The 17,307-nt window shown below is 39.3% G+C and overlaps 1 protein-coding gene and 1 pseudogene across 2 annotated transcripts; one reads left to right on the forward strand and one right to left on the reverse strand.

The window, feature by feature from the left end:
• Window positions 1–45: 45 nt before the first annotated feature.
• On the forward strand, window positions 46–1,149 carry LOC143898672 (uncharacterized; annotated as a pseudogene).
• An 11,273-nt stretch (window positions 1,150–12,422) lies between these two features.
• Window positions 12,423–17,195, reverse strand: LOC143898682 (uncharacterized). 2 transcript variants are annotated; one of them, XM_077408314.1, is made up of 3 exons: window positions 16,109–17,195; window positions 15,525–15,655; window positions 12,423–15,221 (listed from the first exon to the last, which is right to left on the reverse strand). In XM_077408314.1, exons 1-2 carry the CDS (start codon window positions 16,720–16,722, stop codon window positions 15,649–15,651), a joined length of 621 nt encoding a protein of 206 aa, XP_077264440.1. In that variant the 5' UTR covers window positions 16,723–17,195; the 3' UTR covers window positions 12,423–15,221; window positions 15,525–15,648. The 2 variants fall into 2 exon arrangements, with proteins under 2 accessions (XP_077264440.1, XP_077264438.1); XM_077408312.1 differs by having other exon boundaries at window positions 15,525–17,195.
• Window positions 17,196–17,307: the final 112 nt, after the last annotated feature.

Below are 17,307 nucleotides of genomic sequence, written 5' to 3' on the forward strand. Positions count from 1 at the left end.
CGTCTACATAACGTATCATAAAGATAATAGAAAACAGATCTCAAAATGGACGCAACACAGTTTCAACACATAATCAACGTAATGAATCAAAACCAACAGCAGTTGATTAATCAATTAGTGCCTCAACAAGAAAGGAGTCGATAACAAGCAATTCAACCTGCAATCAACGCCGCTCTTCTACCAGCATTTGAAAATTTCAACGCTAAGAAAGAAAGCTTCAATATTACCGTCAACGATTTGAAAATTACTTACAAATAAAAGGTATTTCTACAGATAAGGTACTCTGTGCAAAAATGCTTCTTAATTCTATCGGTGCGACACATTATAATACACTAGCAGCATTGGTTGCACCTCAAACACCTACTATGCTAGAATACAATAACGTAATAGAAGTTCTAGAAAAGCATTTATGTCCCAGGAAGAATATTTTGGTTGCACAGCATCGATTTCTTTCGATTTATCAAAATGAAAATCAATCCTTGGCTGAATATATAGCTCTTCTGCGTCAAGACATCGGTGACTGCGACTTTGTCTCACCATGTCAATGTAGAATCTCGATTGCAGAAATTTTTCTACGTGCTCAATTTATCAGAGGTATAAGGGATAACGCCATCCGTGAACAGTTGCTTCAATCTGATGCTCCTACATTCAAAGATATCGTAGAAAAAGCCCTTGCATTAGAAGCGTCGAAAATCGACAGTCGTGAACTGGCAAAAAATCAACCGTCTTCAAATTCAAAAACCGCGCTAAAGATGTTAATAAAGTAACAAAGCAACAGCGAAAGTCTAGACGTGATAATGCAACATCGAATCAAAGAAACTATTCAAAGAGTCCCTATAGGCAAAAGAATTATCGACCCAGATCTAAATAAAAAATTGATTACAGGCAACTTGGCATTGACTATGTATACGCTGTGGAAACAATAATCACATTGCAAGGAATTGTCAAATAAATAAAGCATCTCTAAAATGTACTGCATGTAATAAAACCGGTCATCTTTCTAAAGTATGTATACGTTCACTCCTTAATAGTAATAATAATACAAATAAAGCCATAGATAATACGGAATCAACTAATGATGTATCAACCTATGGAATCAACCATATTGTCGACATCTTCGGAAGCCAACGTACATACAGAGCCCAGTAATTCCAAGAAATATTTTGCCACAGTCGCTATTGAAGGACGTCCACAGGTTTTTGAAGAGCAGGATTTACGTTACTTCCGCGAAAAGATTTTGAAAAGCTTAAATTAAATACTAAACCTCAAAAATCAAATATTGCCTTTTGATTATATACACAGAACGTGTTTCTTCCAGATGGAGAAATTGAAGACGAAGTTCGATATAAAAATAAAGTATCACGTGAGAAAATGTACATTGTTCCGGATAAACTGTCAGCGCTTCTAGGACGAACGTGGATTCGCCATCTAGGTATCAATCTCCAGGAAATCGATAAAGAAGTAGGGATAACTAGCATCGATAGGCCTCAAATTCAAACAATCAACAACATCGAAGAAATCATTAATCAATTTCCTGAAATTTTTGAAGAAAGGATAGGCTGTGTACCAGATTTTAAAGTTTCACTCCAATTACGGGAAGGAACAAAACCTGTTTTCCACAAGGCAAAAGAAGTACCCAACGCATTACGGGAAAAAGTTGAAAAAGAGCTTGACATTCTCGAAGCGGCTGGCATTATAACAAAAGTAGCTTTAAGCGATTGGGGATCACCCCTAGTAGTCATTCCAAAGACGAATGGTGGCGTTCGCTTATGCGTAGAGCGGCCCGAGCGCTTCGGCTGGCTTCGGCCAGCTTCGAGCGTCAGCGGTAGAAGAGGATGGACAGATCTGCTGTCTTCTTCTTCTCTTTCGGCTATTGGCTATGCAATTTCGGATCTCGTGAATGCCGAGTTGACGAGGCGACCAGACGACGCGTGACATTATTTCGGCGCGCGACATTAATTATCGATGTATTTTCCTACATATTAATAAATCAAAAAAGTCATTTAATAAAAAATTATTATATACATTGTTTTACATATTAATACATATAATTAAAATTTGAATTGAAATATAAAAATCGACTCTTGGTTAAAATGTACGCTTTTTTATTTAAAAAGAATCTATCTCTAAAGGAGAATCAAAAAGTTTTGAATAAAGTTAGTTTAGGATCAGAATGTGATGAATACCTTGACGAATTAATGATGCAAGGGCACAAAGACGCAGTGACAACTGTTAAAGAGAACTGCTTGACGTTTTATGTGACTGCTGCAGAAGAAATTCGTAAAAGGTTACCTGTAAATGATTTATTTTTATCAAAATTACAAGTGTTTGAACCTTCTGTAAGTTTATTCGATACTGATAGAGAAACATCATTTAATGATGTTTCTTTCGTAGCTCAAACTATCGGCGGTTTTGATCAAGTTGCTTTAAAAAAAGAATGGATTGCATTGCCATTAGATTATACAATAAAGGAGAAAGAAAGTCTTTCTACATTAAATTTTGATAACATGTGGAAAAAAATTTTGCAATGTCAGCACCCAAATAATATTGCTAAATATCCAAGCTTAACAAATGTTCTGAATGCTGTCCGATCACTTCCAAATTCAAATGCCGATGCAGAGAGAATGTTTTCCACTTTAACTAACTTAAAAACGAAAAATCGCAACAAACTTTCGTCAGTTACCGTTAATGCCATTTGCGTTTTTAAGTCAGCATTGAAGGCAAAAGGAGAAACGTCTATAAGCATGACGATTGAAGACAAACATTTGTCTCTTATGTCGGCGGACAAATTATACGCTAGTGCTGTTAAAAAAGACCACAGTACTTTAAGGCTGCATGCTGCGGATGATTAAATTATTAACAATTTTAAAATTTTTTATTCTTTCGGCTATAATTGGCACACAATCGTGACGATTCGACCATTGGTTTTGGTCTTCGTCGTCAAGACGTCAATAATCTTTGATACTTATATATAAGAATTTCATATTTAAAATAATTTAAAATTGCAAAAAATATTACCTTAGCCAGGGTTCGAACCTGGAACCTCCCTCATTCCGTGTAAGGCGTCGTACCAATAAAAGTATCAAAGATTATTAACGTCTTGACGACGAGGAGCAAAACCAATGGTCGAATCGTCACGATGATTGTGTGCCAATTAATTATAGCCAAAGTAATGAAAAACGTATTTGTTTATTATAATGGCAATGTACGAATGTACTTTAGGTTTTATTATACACCGCGGCTGAATATCGGTGTCTCCATCTTATTATTGTTTAGTGTGTTATTGCAATAAATATTATCACATGCCTCAGTGATCAAATTGGTACGACACCCTACACGGAATGAGGGAGGTTTCAGGTTCGAACCCTGGCTGAGGTAATATTTTTCGCAATGAATTGAATAATTGAATTTAATTTAAATTATTTTAAATATGAGATATGCTTATATATATATATATATATATATATATATATATATAAGTATCAAAGATTATTAACGTCTTGACGATGAGGACCAAAACCAATGGTCGAATCGTCACGATGATTGTGTGCCAATTATAGCCGAAGAAATGAAAAATTTATTTGTTTATTATATTGGCAATTTTGTCTATAAAAGACATCATTCACGCTTAAAGAGTATTTCTCTCAAGTCCTATTACTCGTGTCCGAGCGTGGTGACTTCTCTTCATATACATGTTAAAGAGTATAGCATGTAATAAATAATGTCCGTAATGAACATCACGCTTAAAAATTAGAAGCGTAAGAAATCTTTCCGTAATAGCCATCTCGATCGCTTGTAAAACATAAATGCATGTGTAGTGTACACACACACACACACACACACACACACACACACACACACACACACACACACACACACACACACACACACACACACACACACACACACACACACACACACACACACACACACACACACACACACACACACACACACACACACACACACACACACAGGGAAATGTAAAAAATTATTTTTACATTTCCCTCCTGACGGAAGAGACCACCACCTTCTCGCGGTTTCCGTTGAGCAACAATATGTACGGTACGTTATACATTTAATGGAAAATAAATTCAAAAACAGGAAAAAGAACAATATAAACTATAATTTTTTACAGTACTTAATAATATCATTGCGCTGAAATTAATTCTTTAAATAGAGATTGTTGAATAAACAGATTCTTTTTAAATAAAAAAACGTACATATTGGCCAAGAGTGGATTTTTATATTTTAATTCAAATTTTTATATTAAAAGGTAAAACAATGTATATAATAATTTTTTAGATTTATTAATAGAAAAATACATCGATAATTAGTGTCGCGCGCCGATATAATGTCACGCGTCGTCTGGTCGCCTCGTCAACTCGGCATTCACGAGATCCGAAATCGCATAGCCAATAGCCGAAAGAGAAGAAGAAGACAGCAGATCTGTCCATCCTCTTCTACCGCTGACGCTCGAAGCTGGCCGAAGCCAGCCGAAGCGCTCGGACCGCTCGGCTGCGTTGCTAAAACGTAAAGTTGGCATCTCTGCCCATCCCCACCACTGGCTGGCTGTGGCTGGCAAAAACCGCGAGTCTGGCATCCTTGGCCGGGCCCCCGCACTTGCGCCCTCAAGCTCGCGGTTCTTCCGCCCCGCCGATTGGTCGTGTGCGTCGCCCTGTTCGCGACGTTGCAGACGATTTTCCGCTATTTTCCCGCGGCCCGTTTGATTTGGCTGCTGGTTGCGCGCGGGCCCCTCGCGGTTTCCCGCCCGGCTGGCCAGGCCGTGGCGGCGCCGATCGGCCCTCGGGGCGCCGTCGGGGGAAGTGTGCGGGTCGCCCACCCGCGCTGCAGTCGCGGTGGTGCACCCGTGTTTATGCTGCGGCGGGGCCGTGTTATGCTGTGCGAAACATTCCTGGCGCTTCTCCAGCGGCAGGCCCCGGTAGCCCGCCCGTCGGTCCGACCCCTCCGCCGTACGTCCTCCGAGCGCCCGTTCTTCCCTCGTCGCGACTAACGTTGGTACATTAGGTCGTGATCCCACGCTCCGGCACCACCTGTCATCCCTACGGAATTTAGCTTAAAAGGGTTAGTTAACGCGAGTGGCCCTTCCTCGACTCGAGTTGAGGCGCCATCCCTGACCTTCCCCTCGGCCGAGCTACCGTCTGGGCGGAGGACGCGACAAATGTCACGTCACAATGTCAATAACATTGTTACATATTATATACCGTTATAGGCTGTTGAACTGTTGCAACAGTGTAGGTACTATCACAATTAAAATAAAAATTACAGAAAGGATACACTCGTTTTTGTAAAAGTATTTTGTAAATATTTTATTGACTTACCTACATATTTTTGTAATATTTCACATAAACGTAACAGACTAATATACATCTTTGAATAAGGATTTATTTCAGATTTGTTACAGATATACAGGGTGATTCGAAACAATCTCCTGTTTTTAATAAGTAATCCATATTCTTGAACAAATTGTTAACTATTTTTCTTCTTGCAAAATATTCGATTTTTAGTTGCTGAGTTATTAAGCTACCTTCTGTACCCGGCCCGTATTAGACAAACAATTAGCTTAATATCTCAGCAACTAAGAATCGGATAACATTTTGCAAGAGGAAAAATAGTCTTACAATGTGTTCAAGAATATGATTTATGAAGAACAGGAAATATATTTCCCATATATTTCTGAAACATTTCAGAGATATTTCCGAAGCATTTCAGAGATATTTCCGAAGCATTTCAGAGATATTTCTTAAGCATTTCAGAGATATTTCTGAAATATTTCTGAAACATTTCATAGATAATTATTAGGCATTTCAAAAATATTTCTGAGATTTCAGAAACATTTCTGAAATCTCAGCTTGGCGGACATTTTACCTTTCTGAAACATATCTGAAACATGTCTGAAATATTTTTTTGAAAGGTTTCATATTTCGTTGACAGCTTTTTCAAAGCTTTCTGAAATATTTCGTTGCTGTGTGGGGAATGTACACACGTTGCTACAGAGTGTGTTACATCAAACTCTGAGAGTTTTGCGGTATCGATGCTTGCAAGTGAAATCACAAATGAACCATCATGCTCTGTGACTCAAGTCGTATCGAGCTCTGAAACTCGTGATACACCAAACTCTGCAACTCCGGTTGCATCATGTTCTATAAACAGTGATAACTTTAGTAAGTAACTTTAAGGTTTAGTACTTCATCTATTAGATGCATGATTTATTTGTTGCTTAGATCTCTATTACTTAACTAAATTTTTAGTAAAATTTTATTTATTTATTTTTATATCTTTTTATCGTAAAGGTTCAACACCAGTTCTTTTTAATGAAAATGACATACAAAAATTAATGCGGGAAAATGCAGATTTGGTTCAAAATAAAATCCTCCAAAAAGAAGTTGTTCAACTGGATAAAATTAATAAACGGCATAAGAAGAAGATAAAAAATATTAATAAATTGCACGAACAGAAGATGAAGAACATATTGCAAGAGATGTTAAGTCCTTATTTCACACCTGGACAAATAACACTTTTAATGAATCCTACGCAAAAGAAAACTCGTTAGTGTTCAGAGGATATTGCTGCTGCAATATCATTGAGGAATAATTATAGTCTTACTTTGTAATTATTATAATTATTAATTGTGATTGTATTATTAATATTTTAATGCAATACATTCTCTATTGTACATTAAAGTTTAAACTTGTTAAGGATCGAGTGAAAAGCGAGAGCATTGAGCAGTGTTCCCGCGAGCGCGGTCCTGGCGCAGCCACGCGCGACCATCGTGATCGACGCGATCCTCCCAAAACACGGCCCAATGATCCTGCTTTCCCGACACGCTCAAGAGAAAGCGCGCACGCGTTTACTTAATGTTCACGGATCATCGAAACCCCCGCTACGAAGCGGGGTCAGGAAGAAGAGCGAACGAGAGCGATCCTCAAGAGCACAATCTGTTCAGCCGTACGACAAATCGGTCGCTCTCAGTTATCGTCGTAAAACAATTCTCGCGCCAACGGTTCGGTCTCACTACCGCACGCCGAGCGCCCGAGCAAAGGCCAGCATAGCGCGAAGTTTCGACGCGAATAATAACCAGTGCGACCTATCGCCGTCCGCCCCGCAAGCTCATTTTTGTTGTAAATTAAAGAGACAGTTAAACCAACTTAGTGTCAGTTTACTCAACCGCAGTCCACTCCTCCACGAGATCATCCTAACGCCTCGCGCCCTTGTCAGGGCGGTGTCGGTATCTCTCGTGCCCTGAGGCCTCCTCATGTGTCGTACGAAACAAAACTATCATCTAACATTGTATTATTGCAAATACAAATAGTAGATAAAACAATAAGAGTTCTAGGCCGGGGATCTCAGGGGTGGTGAGTGGCGGGGGGGGAAGGACTCGCGGCCGAGGGGTCTGCCGGGGGGGGACTCAAGGGCGAGGGGGAGCGAGGGGGAGGAGGACGACTCGTTGGTGAGGGGGAGCGGGGGGGAGGGTCGGCGAGCGTGTCGAGACATGTTTATTAAATATTAATAAACATATCTCGTATTGACAAGGGGTACCGCCGAGGGTGGTCCGCGGAGGGGGGGTGTCGTCACTTTATCGGCGCGGGGGTATTACAAAGGCGCCGTTCGGCTGCTGGAATTTTATCGGCGAATATAAACAAAACAGCGAGTTAGACACTTGACTCTGCAATGATCTCACCATTCTAGAACATGCGAGCCGCCATTTGGTTACGGCGTCTCACTACAAAAGCGAGCGTCGATGGTCCGACGACGTAGGTACTCGACCAAAAATTTTATGATTTAACCGTCGCGGTGTCTCCTCTTTATTTTTTCTGTCTAGGAGAACTATCTAAGGAAGAGAATAGATAATTATTTATAATTATTTAATATTTTTTTCTTTTTATTTTAAGAAAAATTTCTAAAAAAAAACTCCGAGATATACGGGGTAAAAAAAGAAAAACAATGAAACGCCGAGGGTGGTCCGCGGGGGGGGGGGTGTCGTCACTATATCGGCGCGGGGGTATTACAAAGGCGCCGCGATCGCGGACCCGCGATCTTTATCGCGCTGTACACCGTAGCCAAGAGTCTTTCGGCTTTCGCGGGGGTACCGTCGACGGGTCGCATGCCGATGGTGCGATGCTTGCGCGCGTTGTAATCCGACACGAGTCGCGGCAACGCGTCGACCCACTTGTAATTTCCGTTGAGCGTAAACATCTTCCACATGTTGTTCTTTAACGTACGATTGAATCGCTCGACGACCGACGCCTTCAACACCGAATACGTGGAATAATGATTGATGTCGTGTTTTCTTACGAGACGTTGCACGTCGGTGTTGTAAAATTCCTTCCCCATGTCGGTTTGTAGATTACTAGGGCACCTCCCGCTGCGTCGAATTATCTCAGCGATAGCGTCGGCTGTCTCGCTGCCGCCTTTACCCTTGAGCGGCACGGCCCACGCGTACTTGCTCAACACATCGATGACGGTAAGTATGTAGTGGTAGCCTCCGTTGAAACGCGAGTACGGACGCATCTCGACGATGTCAGCCTGCCACAGGTCGTCGTACCCTCGCACTATGACGTGTCTGCGGGGAAAATTTCTTCTCGCCGGAGCGTGCAATTCGTCCACCAACCGTCGCTTTTCGATATTTTTATCCGCATCGGTCGATTTTAACGGTCTCATGTTTCGTTGTCGCCGTTTCTACTTCTAGTGCATCGTTCGTAGCAGTTTCCAAACAGTTTGTAACCGCTTCTGAACAGTTCGTAACCGCTTCTGAACCATTCGTAACCGCTTCTGAACCATTCGTGAATCGTTCGTTGTCGCTCGTCGTCGTCGTCAATGCTTCTTACCACTCATCGTCGTCATCGTCGTCGACGTTCTCTAGCCGTTTGTAGCCTTTCCTGTCTCCGCGTAGTTCGCAGCTGTTTCTAAACCGCTCGTAATCATTTTTAAACTGTTTTTGAACCGTTCGACAACCGTCCGACAACCGTTCTCGAACCGCTAGACAGCCGTCCGACAACCGTTCTCGAGTCGTTCGTTGCCGTTCCTCGCCGTCGTTAATGAACCGTTGCTTCTCTTCACTCGACGCCTTTCGATAGTCCTTTCTGCTGAACCGTTTGTCCATTCTTGTTCGTTGTCGCGTCCGATTCAACGGTAGTCGAATGGCGAAGCTTGTTTATCGCAGTCCGTAACGCTTGCAGATCCTTCTCGAACGCAGTCAGCTTCTCGTCTGATTCTTTTCGTTGATTGTTCAACATTTTAAAGAATTGATCAACGTACAGTTTGTTAACCGCGTCACCGTCAGTATCAGGTTGCGCTACGCGACGAATCTTGCGCGACTTTGCGTCAAAGTCCGTGGCGGCGCGACACAGAGCGTTATTGCGCACGAAATTTCTCATTAATCCGCTCCATCGATGGTACAAAATGGCGTTCGTCGCGTCTCCGCTGTGCTCGAACAATCCAAATTTGTTGATCGGCATTTCGACGCTGATTGAACGGATCGCCGTCGCATGGTTTAATTTATAATAAGCCCGGCTTCGCGAAGTTCCTCGATGATCGACATGATCTCGTTGTCGTGGGCATTGTTGCCAGCTTGACGCGAAGCGTCGAGTAATCGCAGACGATCCACCAGCTCGTTGGGGTCGTCCCAGTGCACGTAGTCGATCTTATTGTCGGTTAGCGTCATCGCGCGTGGCATGGATAATCCCTTTCCGGATTTTTTCTTCTTAGATTCGGTAGACATCAACGGTGAGATTACAAATCGATACTTGAATCCCACGTTGCCCTTTAGTCGCCCGAGAGGATCATGCTTGTATTTATGAGCACTCGTTGCCAACAATATGCTCCTGTACTTGATCTTATCGTCCTCCGTGTAGATCGTGTCATCGGGTATTTTTTTGAAGATCAACTCGTAAATACCGGGTGTGCCGGCGTATCGTACGCCGTCAATATAAATGTTATCCGCTTTGTCCACGTCAAAACTTTTATTACCGAGCATCAATTTATTATTGCCGAGATAAACGCCGTACGCTATGTCCATCGTTGGACAGGCACCCAAAACATCTGCGATGTAAATTCGGCTCAGTGGACCCAAGTGATCTTCCAACGATTCTATAAACCATTTTCGACCCTCCGACGTTTGCAACCAATTATGAACGGTCATCCTGATCGAGTCGTCCGTGGTTTCGAAAACATTCGCGGTTTCAAAAAATTCGGGACTTGTACGTTGCACGGTTCGCGTCGGTGTAGAGGTTATCGGTGTTGAGGTTATCGGTCGTTTCGATTGATCAGATTTACACGGTGTCGATGACAGATCCGGCCAGGAGTCTGATCGTTTCTTCTTTCTCTTCGGTGTAGCATCCTCCTCCTCCCCGCGCTGTTGAACGGATAGCGGTTCGATTTTCGCGTCAGCGTCGCTTTCCGTCGGCTCCTCTTTTTTCACCGCGATCAAGCTCGAGTTGTCAACAATCTTTTTCAACGGCCCGATGAGAGGTTTAAAGTGCGTGTCCAACTCAATGTTCTTCTCGATCTTACCGGTCTTCAAAGCGCGAAGTTTCTTGCGAATCGAATTACTCGTCTTTGCGCTGAAAAAGGATTAGCAACTGGAGCTAAAACTTAGCTGTGACAGCTAAGATGTGTCACTATTCTAGGGACAGCTAATGTTGTTGCTGTTCCAGCTAAATTTATTCGCTATTTAAACTTAGCTACTATAGCAACAAATTTTTGCTACAACAGATCAAATGTCGCTTAGCTGAATTAGCTACTTTATTCCTAGCTAATTCATTTTTTGCTGCAGGAACTAAATAATCTTCACTATGACTCCTAAGATTTTTAGTTATAAGGATAGCTAATTTATCCCTAGCTAATTCATTTTTTGCTGCAGGAACTAAATAATCTTCACTATGACTCCTAAGATTTTTAGTTATAAGGATAGCTAATTTATCCCTAGCTAATTCATTTTTTGCTGCAGGAACTAAATAATGTTCACTATGAGTCCTAAGATTTTTAGCTATAAGGATACGATCTTAGCTGCTAATGCAAAGTAATTTTTGCTGTCTTAAGGACGTTCACCGGTCCTTATATATACTAAAGAAAATCGAAATTTTACAGATTTTCTTGAAACTGTGAATATACGTTAATTTCGATGTGCTTTATGCGTGGTATAAATTTTAGTATCTCTTGCGGTATAAAAATCGAAATACTGAGCCTCCAAAGTTTCAATTTTTACCAAAATTTAGTAAAAGTTGAAACTTTGAGGCTCAGTATCTTGATTTTTTCTACAAAGAGGTACTGAAATGTATGCCACGCATAAAGCACACCTAAATTAACTTATATTCACAGTTTCAAGAAAATCTATAAAAAATTGATTTTCTCTATAGTATAAGAACCGGTGAACGTCCTTACTATTAACTTTACTAGAAAAGCAATGCTATACTAGCTCCAGGATCTCATAGTTAGAACTTTGTTGTATATTACAGAATGTCCGAAGAGAAGTTGTTGATACTAATCAGATATCATTTTCGAATGCAGTTATTGAAAAAACAAACATTACGTTGAAAAGAAGAAAGTCTACAGTTTTTAATGGGTGTAAATAAAACTTGACAAAATTTGTATACCAAACCAATTTATACCAATTTATTTTATTGACAAGAAATAACGAAAAATAAACAAATAATCAAATAAGCTAATGCATTAGCTTATTTAATTATTATTATACAAACATTGTTAAGTTTTATTTATATTCATTAAAAACTGCAGACTTTCTTCTTTTCAACACAATTTTTGTTTTTTTAATTGATATATATATTATTTTCAGTCATTTAAGAACTCAAACAATTTTCTTAGATCTATTTATTTTACACTTAGGGACCAAAAACAACATTTTTCTAACATAGATAATACTTCAAAACAATATATTGTTCTCCATTTGCCATTTTGTACACATGAAGTGGCTGATAATCAGTAAGTTCACTAGCCTTGATGCAAAACCACTTATTATCTTTTTCATTAGTCTCTACTTCGTACCCCCTGACATGGAGATTGAGTCCTATATTAATTATAGGTGAGCATACAAACAAAGGTTCACTTTCATGTAACAAAATGACTTTTATGTGTGCAAAACGTAAGTCTCCAGAAATATCTACCCCAACAATAAGAGCAAATCCAAGCTTGTATCGAAAACTTTTCCATTCTATCCATTTTAAACATAAATGTTCAGAATTTCTTTTAAAAGAATCAGGAAGCGAGGACTTAAAAAATGAATACTGAGGAAGTTCGGAAAGATCTACAATGTCCCCTGGACCAGTTATAAGACAAAGAAAAATACTGGATTTTAATATAAATCTGTAACACAAAGCAAGTTGAAATTTTGTGGCAAGAGACAAAAGGAGGTTTTTCCTTGACTGTGATGCAGTACTATATGCTTTTAATCGTTTATGCATAGATTCAAAACGCATACAAGACACATTTGCAAATGGCCCCAAATAATTGAAAATCATAGAGTAATGCAAAAGAAAATGATGTTTGGGTTTTAATCGGTCTCCAGTAATTCTAAAGTATAATTCATTGTGCTCTTTTACTAAAACTTGTAGAACATTATCAATATCCGATGGAAGTTTTTTTGCTTGAGCAATATTGAAAATATCATGTAATAAAAGATACAATTCCCAGAATTTATCATTTTCTTCGATTACATCACCCACAAAAATTCCAAACAAACGCACAAATAGCATCATCTCACTTGCTGTCATTTTGAGTTTATTTTTGCCTAACATTTCAGGAGTTATGCAAGGTGGTTTGTTTAAACCATCATAAAAACCATAATCAAACATATACATTCTGTGATTAAGCATTTCTAAAAATAAAGGATCCAATTGAAAAAAATGTTTGAGAATAGCAATCATTGAATAATGCCCTACTCCTTCTAAGCAAATACTATCAACGAAAGGCATTTCGATAATATCCACTGAAGGTATAGCGTTAAAAATACATTCCTCTTTGATCCCGGTCAACCGTGGGTTTTCTAAGGCTAAGTCATTGTAGTAGCTCTCTGAGTTTCTTAATAGAGTTGGATCTTCAACGCATTGCGTTTCAGTCAAAAATTTGGATGCTTTACAAAACCGACACATGAAATTCGCGGAAAAGCTTTCAACAAACCCGCACATTGAATGAATACCAAGATTGTCTCCAATGAAAAGGCCAGTAGCAAAATAAACTCTTTTTTCCTCTTCCGTTGTATTTATAACTATTCCCTCCGATTCTAAGTATGTAAGTTCGGTAACTAAAGGAGCAAATGTTTTCTTGTTGCCATACTGTTTTCTATCATCAGCATAAAACAAAAGAGCTACAAAAATATTGTCAAGCTTGGATTGGCACTCTGGAGGTAGACACGGTATTGTTACATATACCGAACCTATCTTTTCGGAATGCGGTCCGAGAGGGTTATTGGGTTCCCAATCGTCGTAATAAACAAGAAGTGGGAACACAATATCAGATTTCTTAAAATGTTTAGTGATTACATCCCTCCATCTTTTACACTGTACAAAGTTATAAATTGTATCTGACTCTGATTGAATTTTCTGGATGTATTGTAACGTATTATTAAAAGCATCTGGAAGTTCAAAGAATTTCTTTAGAACGTGTCGAAGTGAAATGCACTGTCCAGTTACTTGAGTCATTTGTGGTTTTACACCTTCTTTTGTTTTTATTTTTTCCATATGAAAATCAATACAATAACTTTCGGGAGGGATGTACGCACCTATAGACTGGAAATATATCATACGCTTGTACTCTGTAGATAAATGATTAAATGGATTGCTCAAAGATTCAAACATTTCTTTAATGCTGCTAATAACTTCGACTTCGGCGTGACAATTGTTCAGTGTATTTATTACTTTTTGCTTCAAAATTGTGAGGAAATTTCCACCGAGAAAGGAAGAAAAATCGTCGATTACTGAATGGACCTGGTTACGTGGAAGACCCGGTTTTGCATACATTTTACAAACAAGAATATTAGCATGTTTTTCCAATAAATCATGAAAATCAGGAAGTGAAATATTAAATAATTTTGTTTCGTCAACTGCATCTGCATGAGAAGCTTCTTCAGTCACATTATCAAAATGATGTACAGGATAATCTATCCGTTCAAGCTGATGATCATTACATTCTATGAAGCGATTAGGTAAAGCATGCTTATTTCGTAGATGTTTTCGAAATGAATTCCATAAGTCAAATGAACGACCGCAGTCTTCAATAATACAATTAAAATAGGTACAGGTAGGATGCTTTATAGAGAAATGAACCTGAATAGCATCAATACTTGCAAAAGATTCATTAGTACATATATGACATTTTACTAAAACCATTTTGAAAAATTAGCAATACCATTTAATCATATATTTAGCAATATTTTACTCTAGTACAAATTATTGAACTTTCGAGAAATTTATAAAGTAAAGTATCAATTGCTTTACTTTATAAATTTGAAGTATAAACACAGAACTTACTTTTCGAAAAAAAAAACCAGTTGTACAGAATCAGGAAAAATATTTTTGTACACGCATTGTACAAGCATATCTTAGTAAATTTAATTTTATAAAGTAAGTATATCTTAGTAAAATAAAAGTTAAAGTATATCTTATATATCTCAGTAGATTAACAGAAAATTAAGTTTTATATATATTATATAAATTATATATATAGATATCTTTAAAAAAAGTATCACATTTTTCTTTGGACATTTCAGTAAAAACGAAACTAAGATATGCAACGTCATTGAATTAAACAAAAGTACTTATATACTAGTTGTACAACTTTTTAATACAATACTGTACACTTTATCTGTACAGTATTATTGTCTTTTACTGAGATTGTAACAATGATTTGAATTTTAAATATTCTTCAATCATAGCCAATACCTTAGGATTACTAATATCTTTGTCGTGTGATGTAGTAATTTCATACACTCCTCGTTGTAAAAATAACCATTCTCTTGCACATTCTATTGGATAGGTACTATCCAATGCCTGCATCGCTTTGAATGTTATGTCGATGGCTTTAAATGGAGTTTCAACCTCGTACCATATGTCATTGATAATGACATAAGAATATTTGATGCAATCTAAATCTGCACCAATAATTACAGCCTGCACTCCTAAATTTTTTCCATATTTGATATATTTCTCCTTCCTTAAATTCAATGTTGGTTCGATATCACTTGTAGTCTAAAAATGCACAGAAATATTAAAATTTAGTATCCAGTTAACTTTAGTATATAAATAATCTTAAAATAATTTTTTATTTTTTGAACTTAGCGAGCTTATTCTATAACTCCATTACTTGCTTTATATAACTGAATATATAAATGTAACGTTTTAAACAAAAATAACCAAATAAGTATAAAAAACGTATTGAAACCTGTGAAGTTTCTGACAGTTGTCTACTTATTTAAGAACCAAAATCTTTAATGAGTATATTAACAGTTACAGGTCTACAAATTTTTCAAGTTTACAAGTATGCACACTTACCTTTACAAAAAGTAGAAACGCTTCACGAGATTCTTGGCGTGATGGTCGCCACTGTTCTTGTTTTTTCTTACAAGCAGTCACCACAGTGAATAATAAATTTAAAGCAAGTAATGTCTTTATTTTTTTACCGTCTGCAATAAATTTTATTTTATATTAGAAAAGAAATTAATTTTAACAAAATAGCAAAATCGTCAAGTTTTGATGTCAAGTCATTACAACCATTTTCATAGGGCCAATTTCTTTACCGTCGGATAACTCTATCCTTCGGTTAACCTCACTTTTCATTTCTTTCTAACTGCTTTCTAACTCCCTTAGAAAGAGATGAAGAGTGAGGTTAACCGAAGGATATGCAATCTCTTTCACGACCTTCTCGCGTTCGCGAATATTCTCGCTTTCGTCGATCGCAGCCATCGTGGAACAAAAAGCAGAGTGTCGATCTCTCTCTGTAATAACGCTAATGTTTCACCTCCGACGAGGTATCGGCAACGACTGATCGCTTTTACGGTATCGCGAACACGTTAAATCCTTTTCTGTATCGGCCGTTCGAAAGCGCGCTGTCCTTGTCTATCACTACGAATCCGTACTTTTGTTGCCAACAATCGTGGCACAACGAGCAAAATTTATCGTACGACATGTCGGTATTCACGTGATCGTTGTACATGTGTTTCAAATTGGTACCATCCTGTTTGAACAGGATCAGCAGATTCGCGTTGTCCCGTATCAGATGTTTAGGTATTCTCGCGTACGTCTGACAGAGATAGAAGGAGTCGACGCTCGAGTGCCTGCCCATTGAGAAATACTCTCTCACAGCGTTTTGCTTATCGCACGCCACGTCATCGAAGACGAAGATCGAGTTTGGACGTGCGTCGTTCGGTGGAATGACGTCACTGTTATTGGAGAACGTAAAATAGCCGATTTCGTCGATCGATGTCAACAAATTCTCCAAATATCGATATTTCGGCTGTTGCAGCGATTTCGAGTACACGTACACGTTTTCGAAACGTACACCGTGCGGACTTTCCAGCAAGCTAATCAGAACGTTGGTTTTACCGCAATTCGAAGGGCCGCAAATGATCGCGCGTATAGTAGTCGGTAACATCGTAACGTGCTTGCGTTTCTCCACGTTGCCCCCCATCGACCGTGATCTGTCGTCGCAATTCGTCACGCGAATCGCCATCGGTTGTCGCACGAATCTCATTTCTTTCCACACTGCCGACTTTCTGGCTGACTCGAACGCCTATTTATAGGCCAGCGGAACCGCGAATCGCTCAGTAGCAAAAATGTTCGTCCTACTGTCGAGACCTTCCGATATTCGCGACTTGAGCGCCGAACAGCTGCAATTTGTGCCAAAAGCCGTTCTGCTGCAAACGTGCGGCGATCACGTCCACTACGTGTGGGACAAGCTTCCGGAACATTTAAAGGCGGATTTGGAGGTTCAAGCATATCGTCGCTGTTACGAACATTACAATCGACCGTGGCAGCGAACGCACATCGACGGTCCCGCGCCAATGATAAAGGATTGCGGCGAATGTCAACAAAAAAAAATGGTGGAGGCCTGTTAAATCGCGCGATAAACGCACTTCCTTTCGAATTACACATTCCCAGCTATCAATTTTGTGGTCCGGGAACTCGTTTACAAGAACGATTGGCGAGAGGCGATCAAGGTATTAATCAATGGACGCGGCGTGTCGCGAGCACGACATAGCCTATTCGCGTAACCGCGATCTCACCGAGAGACGCGCGGCGGACGAGATACTCGCTGCGGAAGTGCGAAAACGCATTA

Source organism: Temnothorax americanus, unplaced genomic scaffold (genome assembly GCF_048541705.1).
Source record: "Temnothorax americanus isolate GAGA-0224 unplaced genomic scaffold, ASM4854170v1 Scaffold24, whole genome shotgun sequence".
NCBI classification, from domain to species: Eukaryota; Metazoa; Arthropoda; class Insecta; order Hymenoptera; family Formicidae; genus Temnothorax; species Temnothorax americanus.

What these genes read in the sequence shown, in the direction of transcription:
- LOC143898682 (XM_077408312.1), bottom strand. Translation starts at nt 16,722, where the DNA reads ATGAGATTCGTGCGACAACCGATGGCGATTCGCGTGACGAATTGCGAC.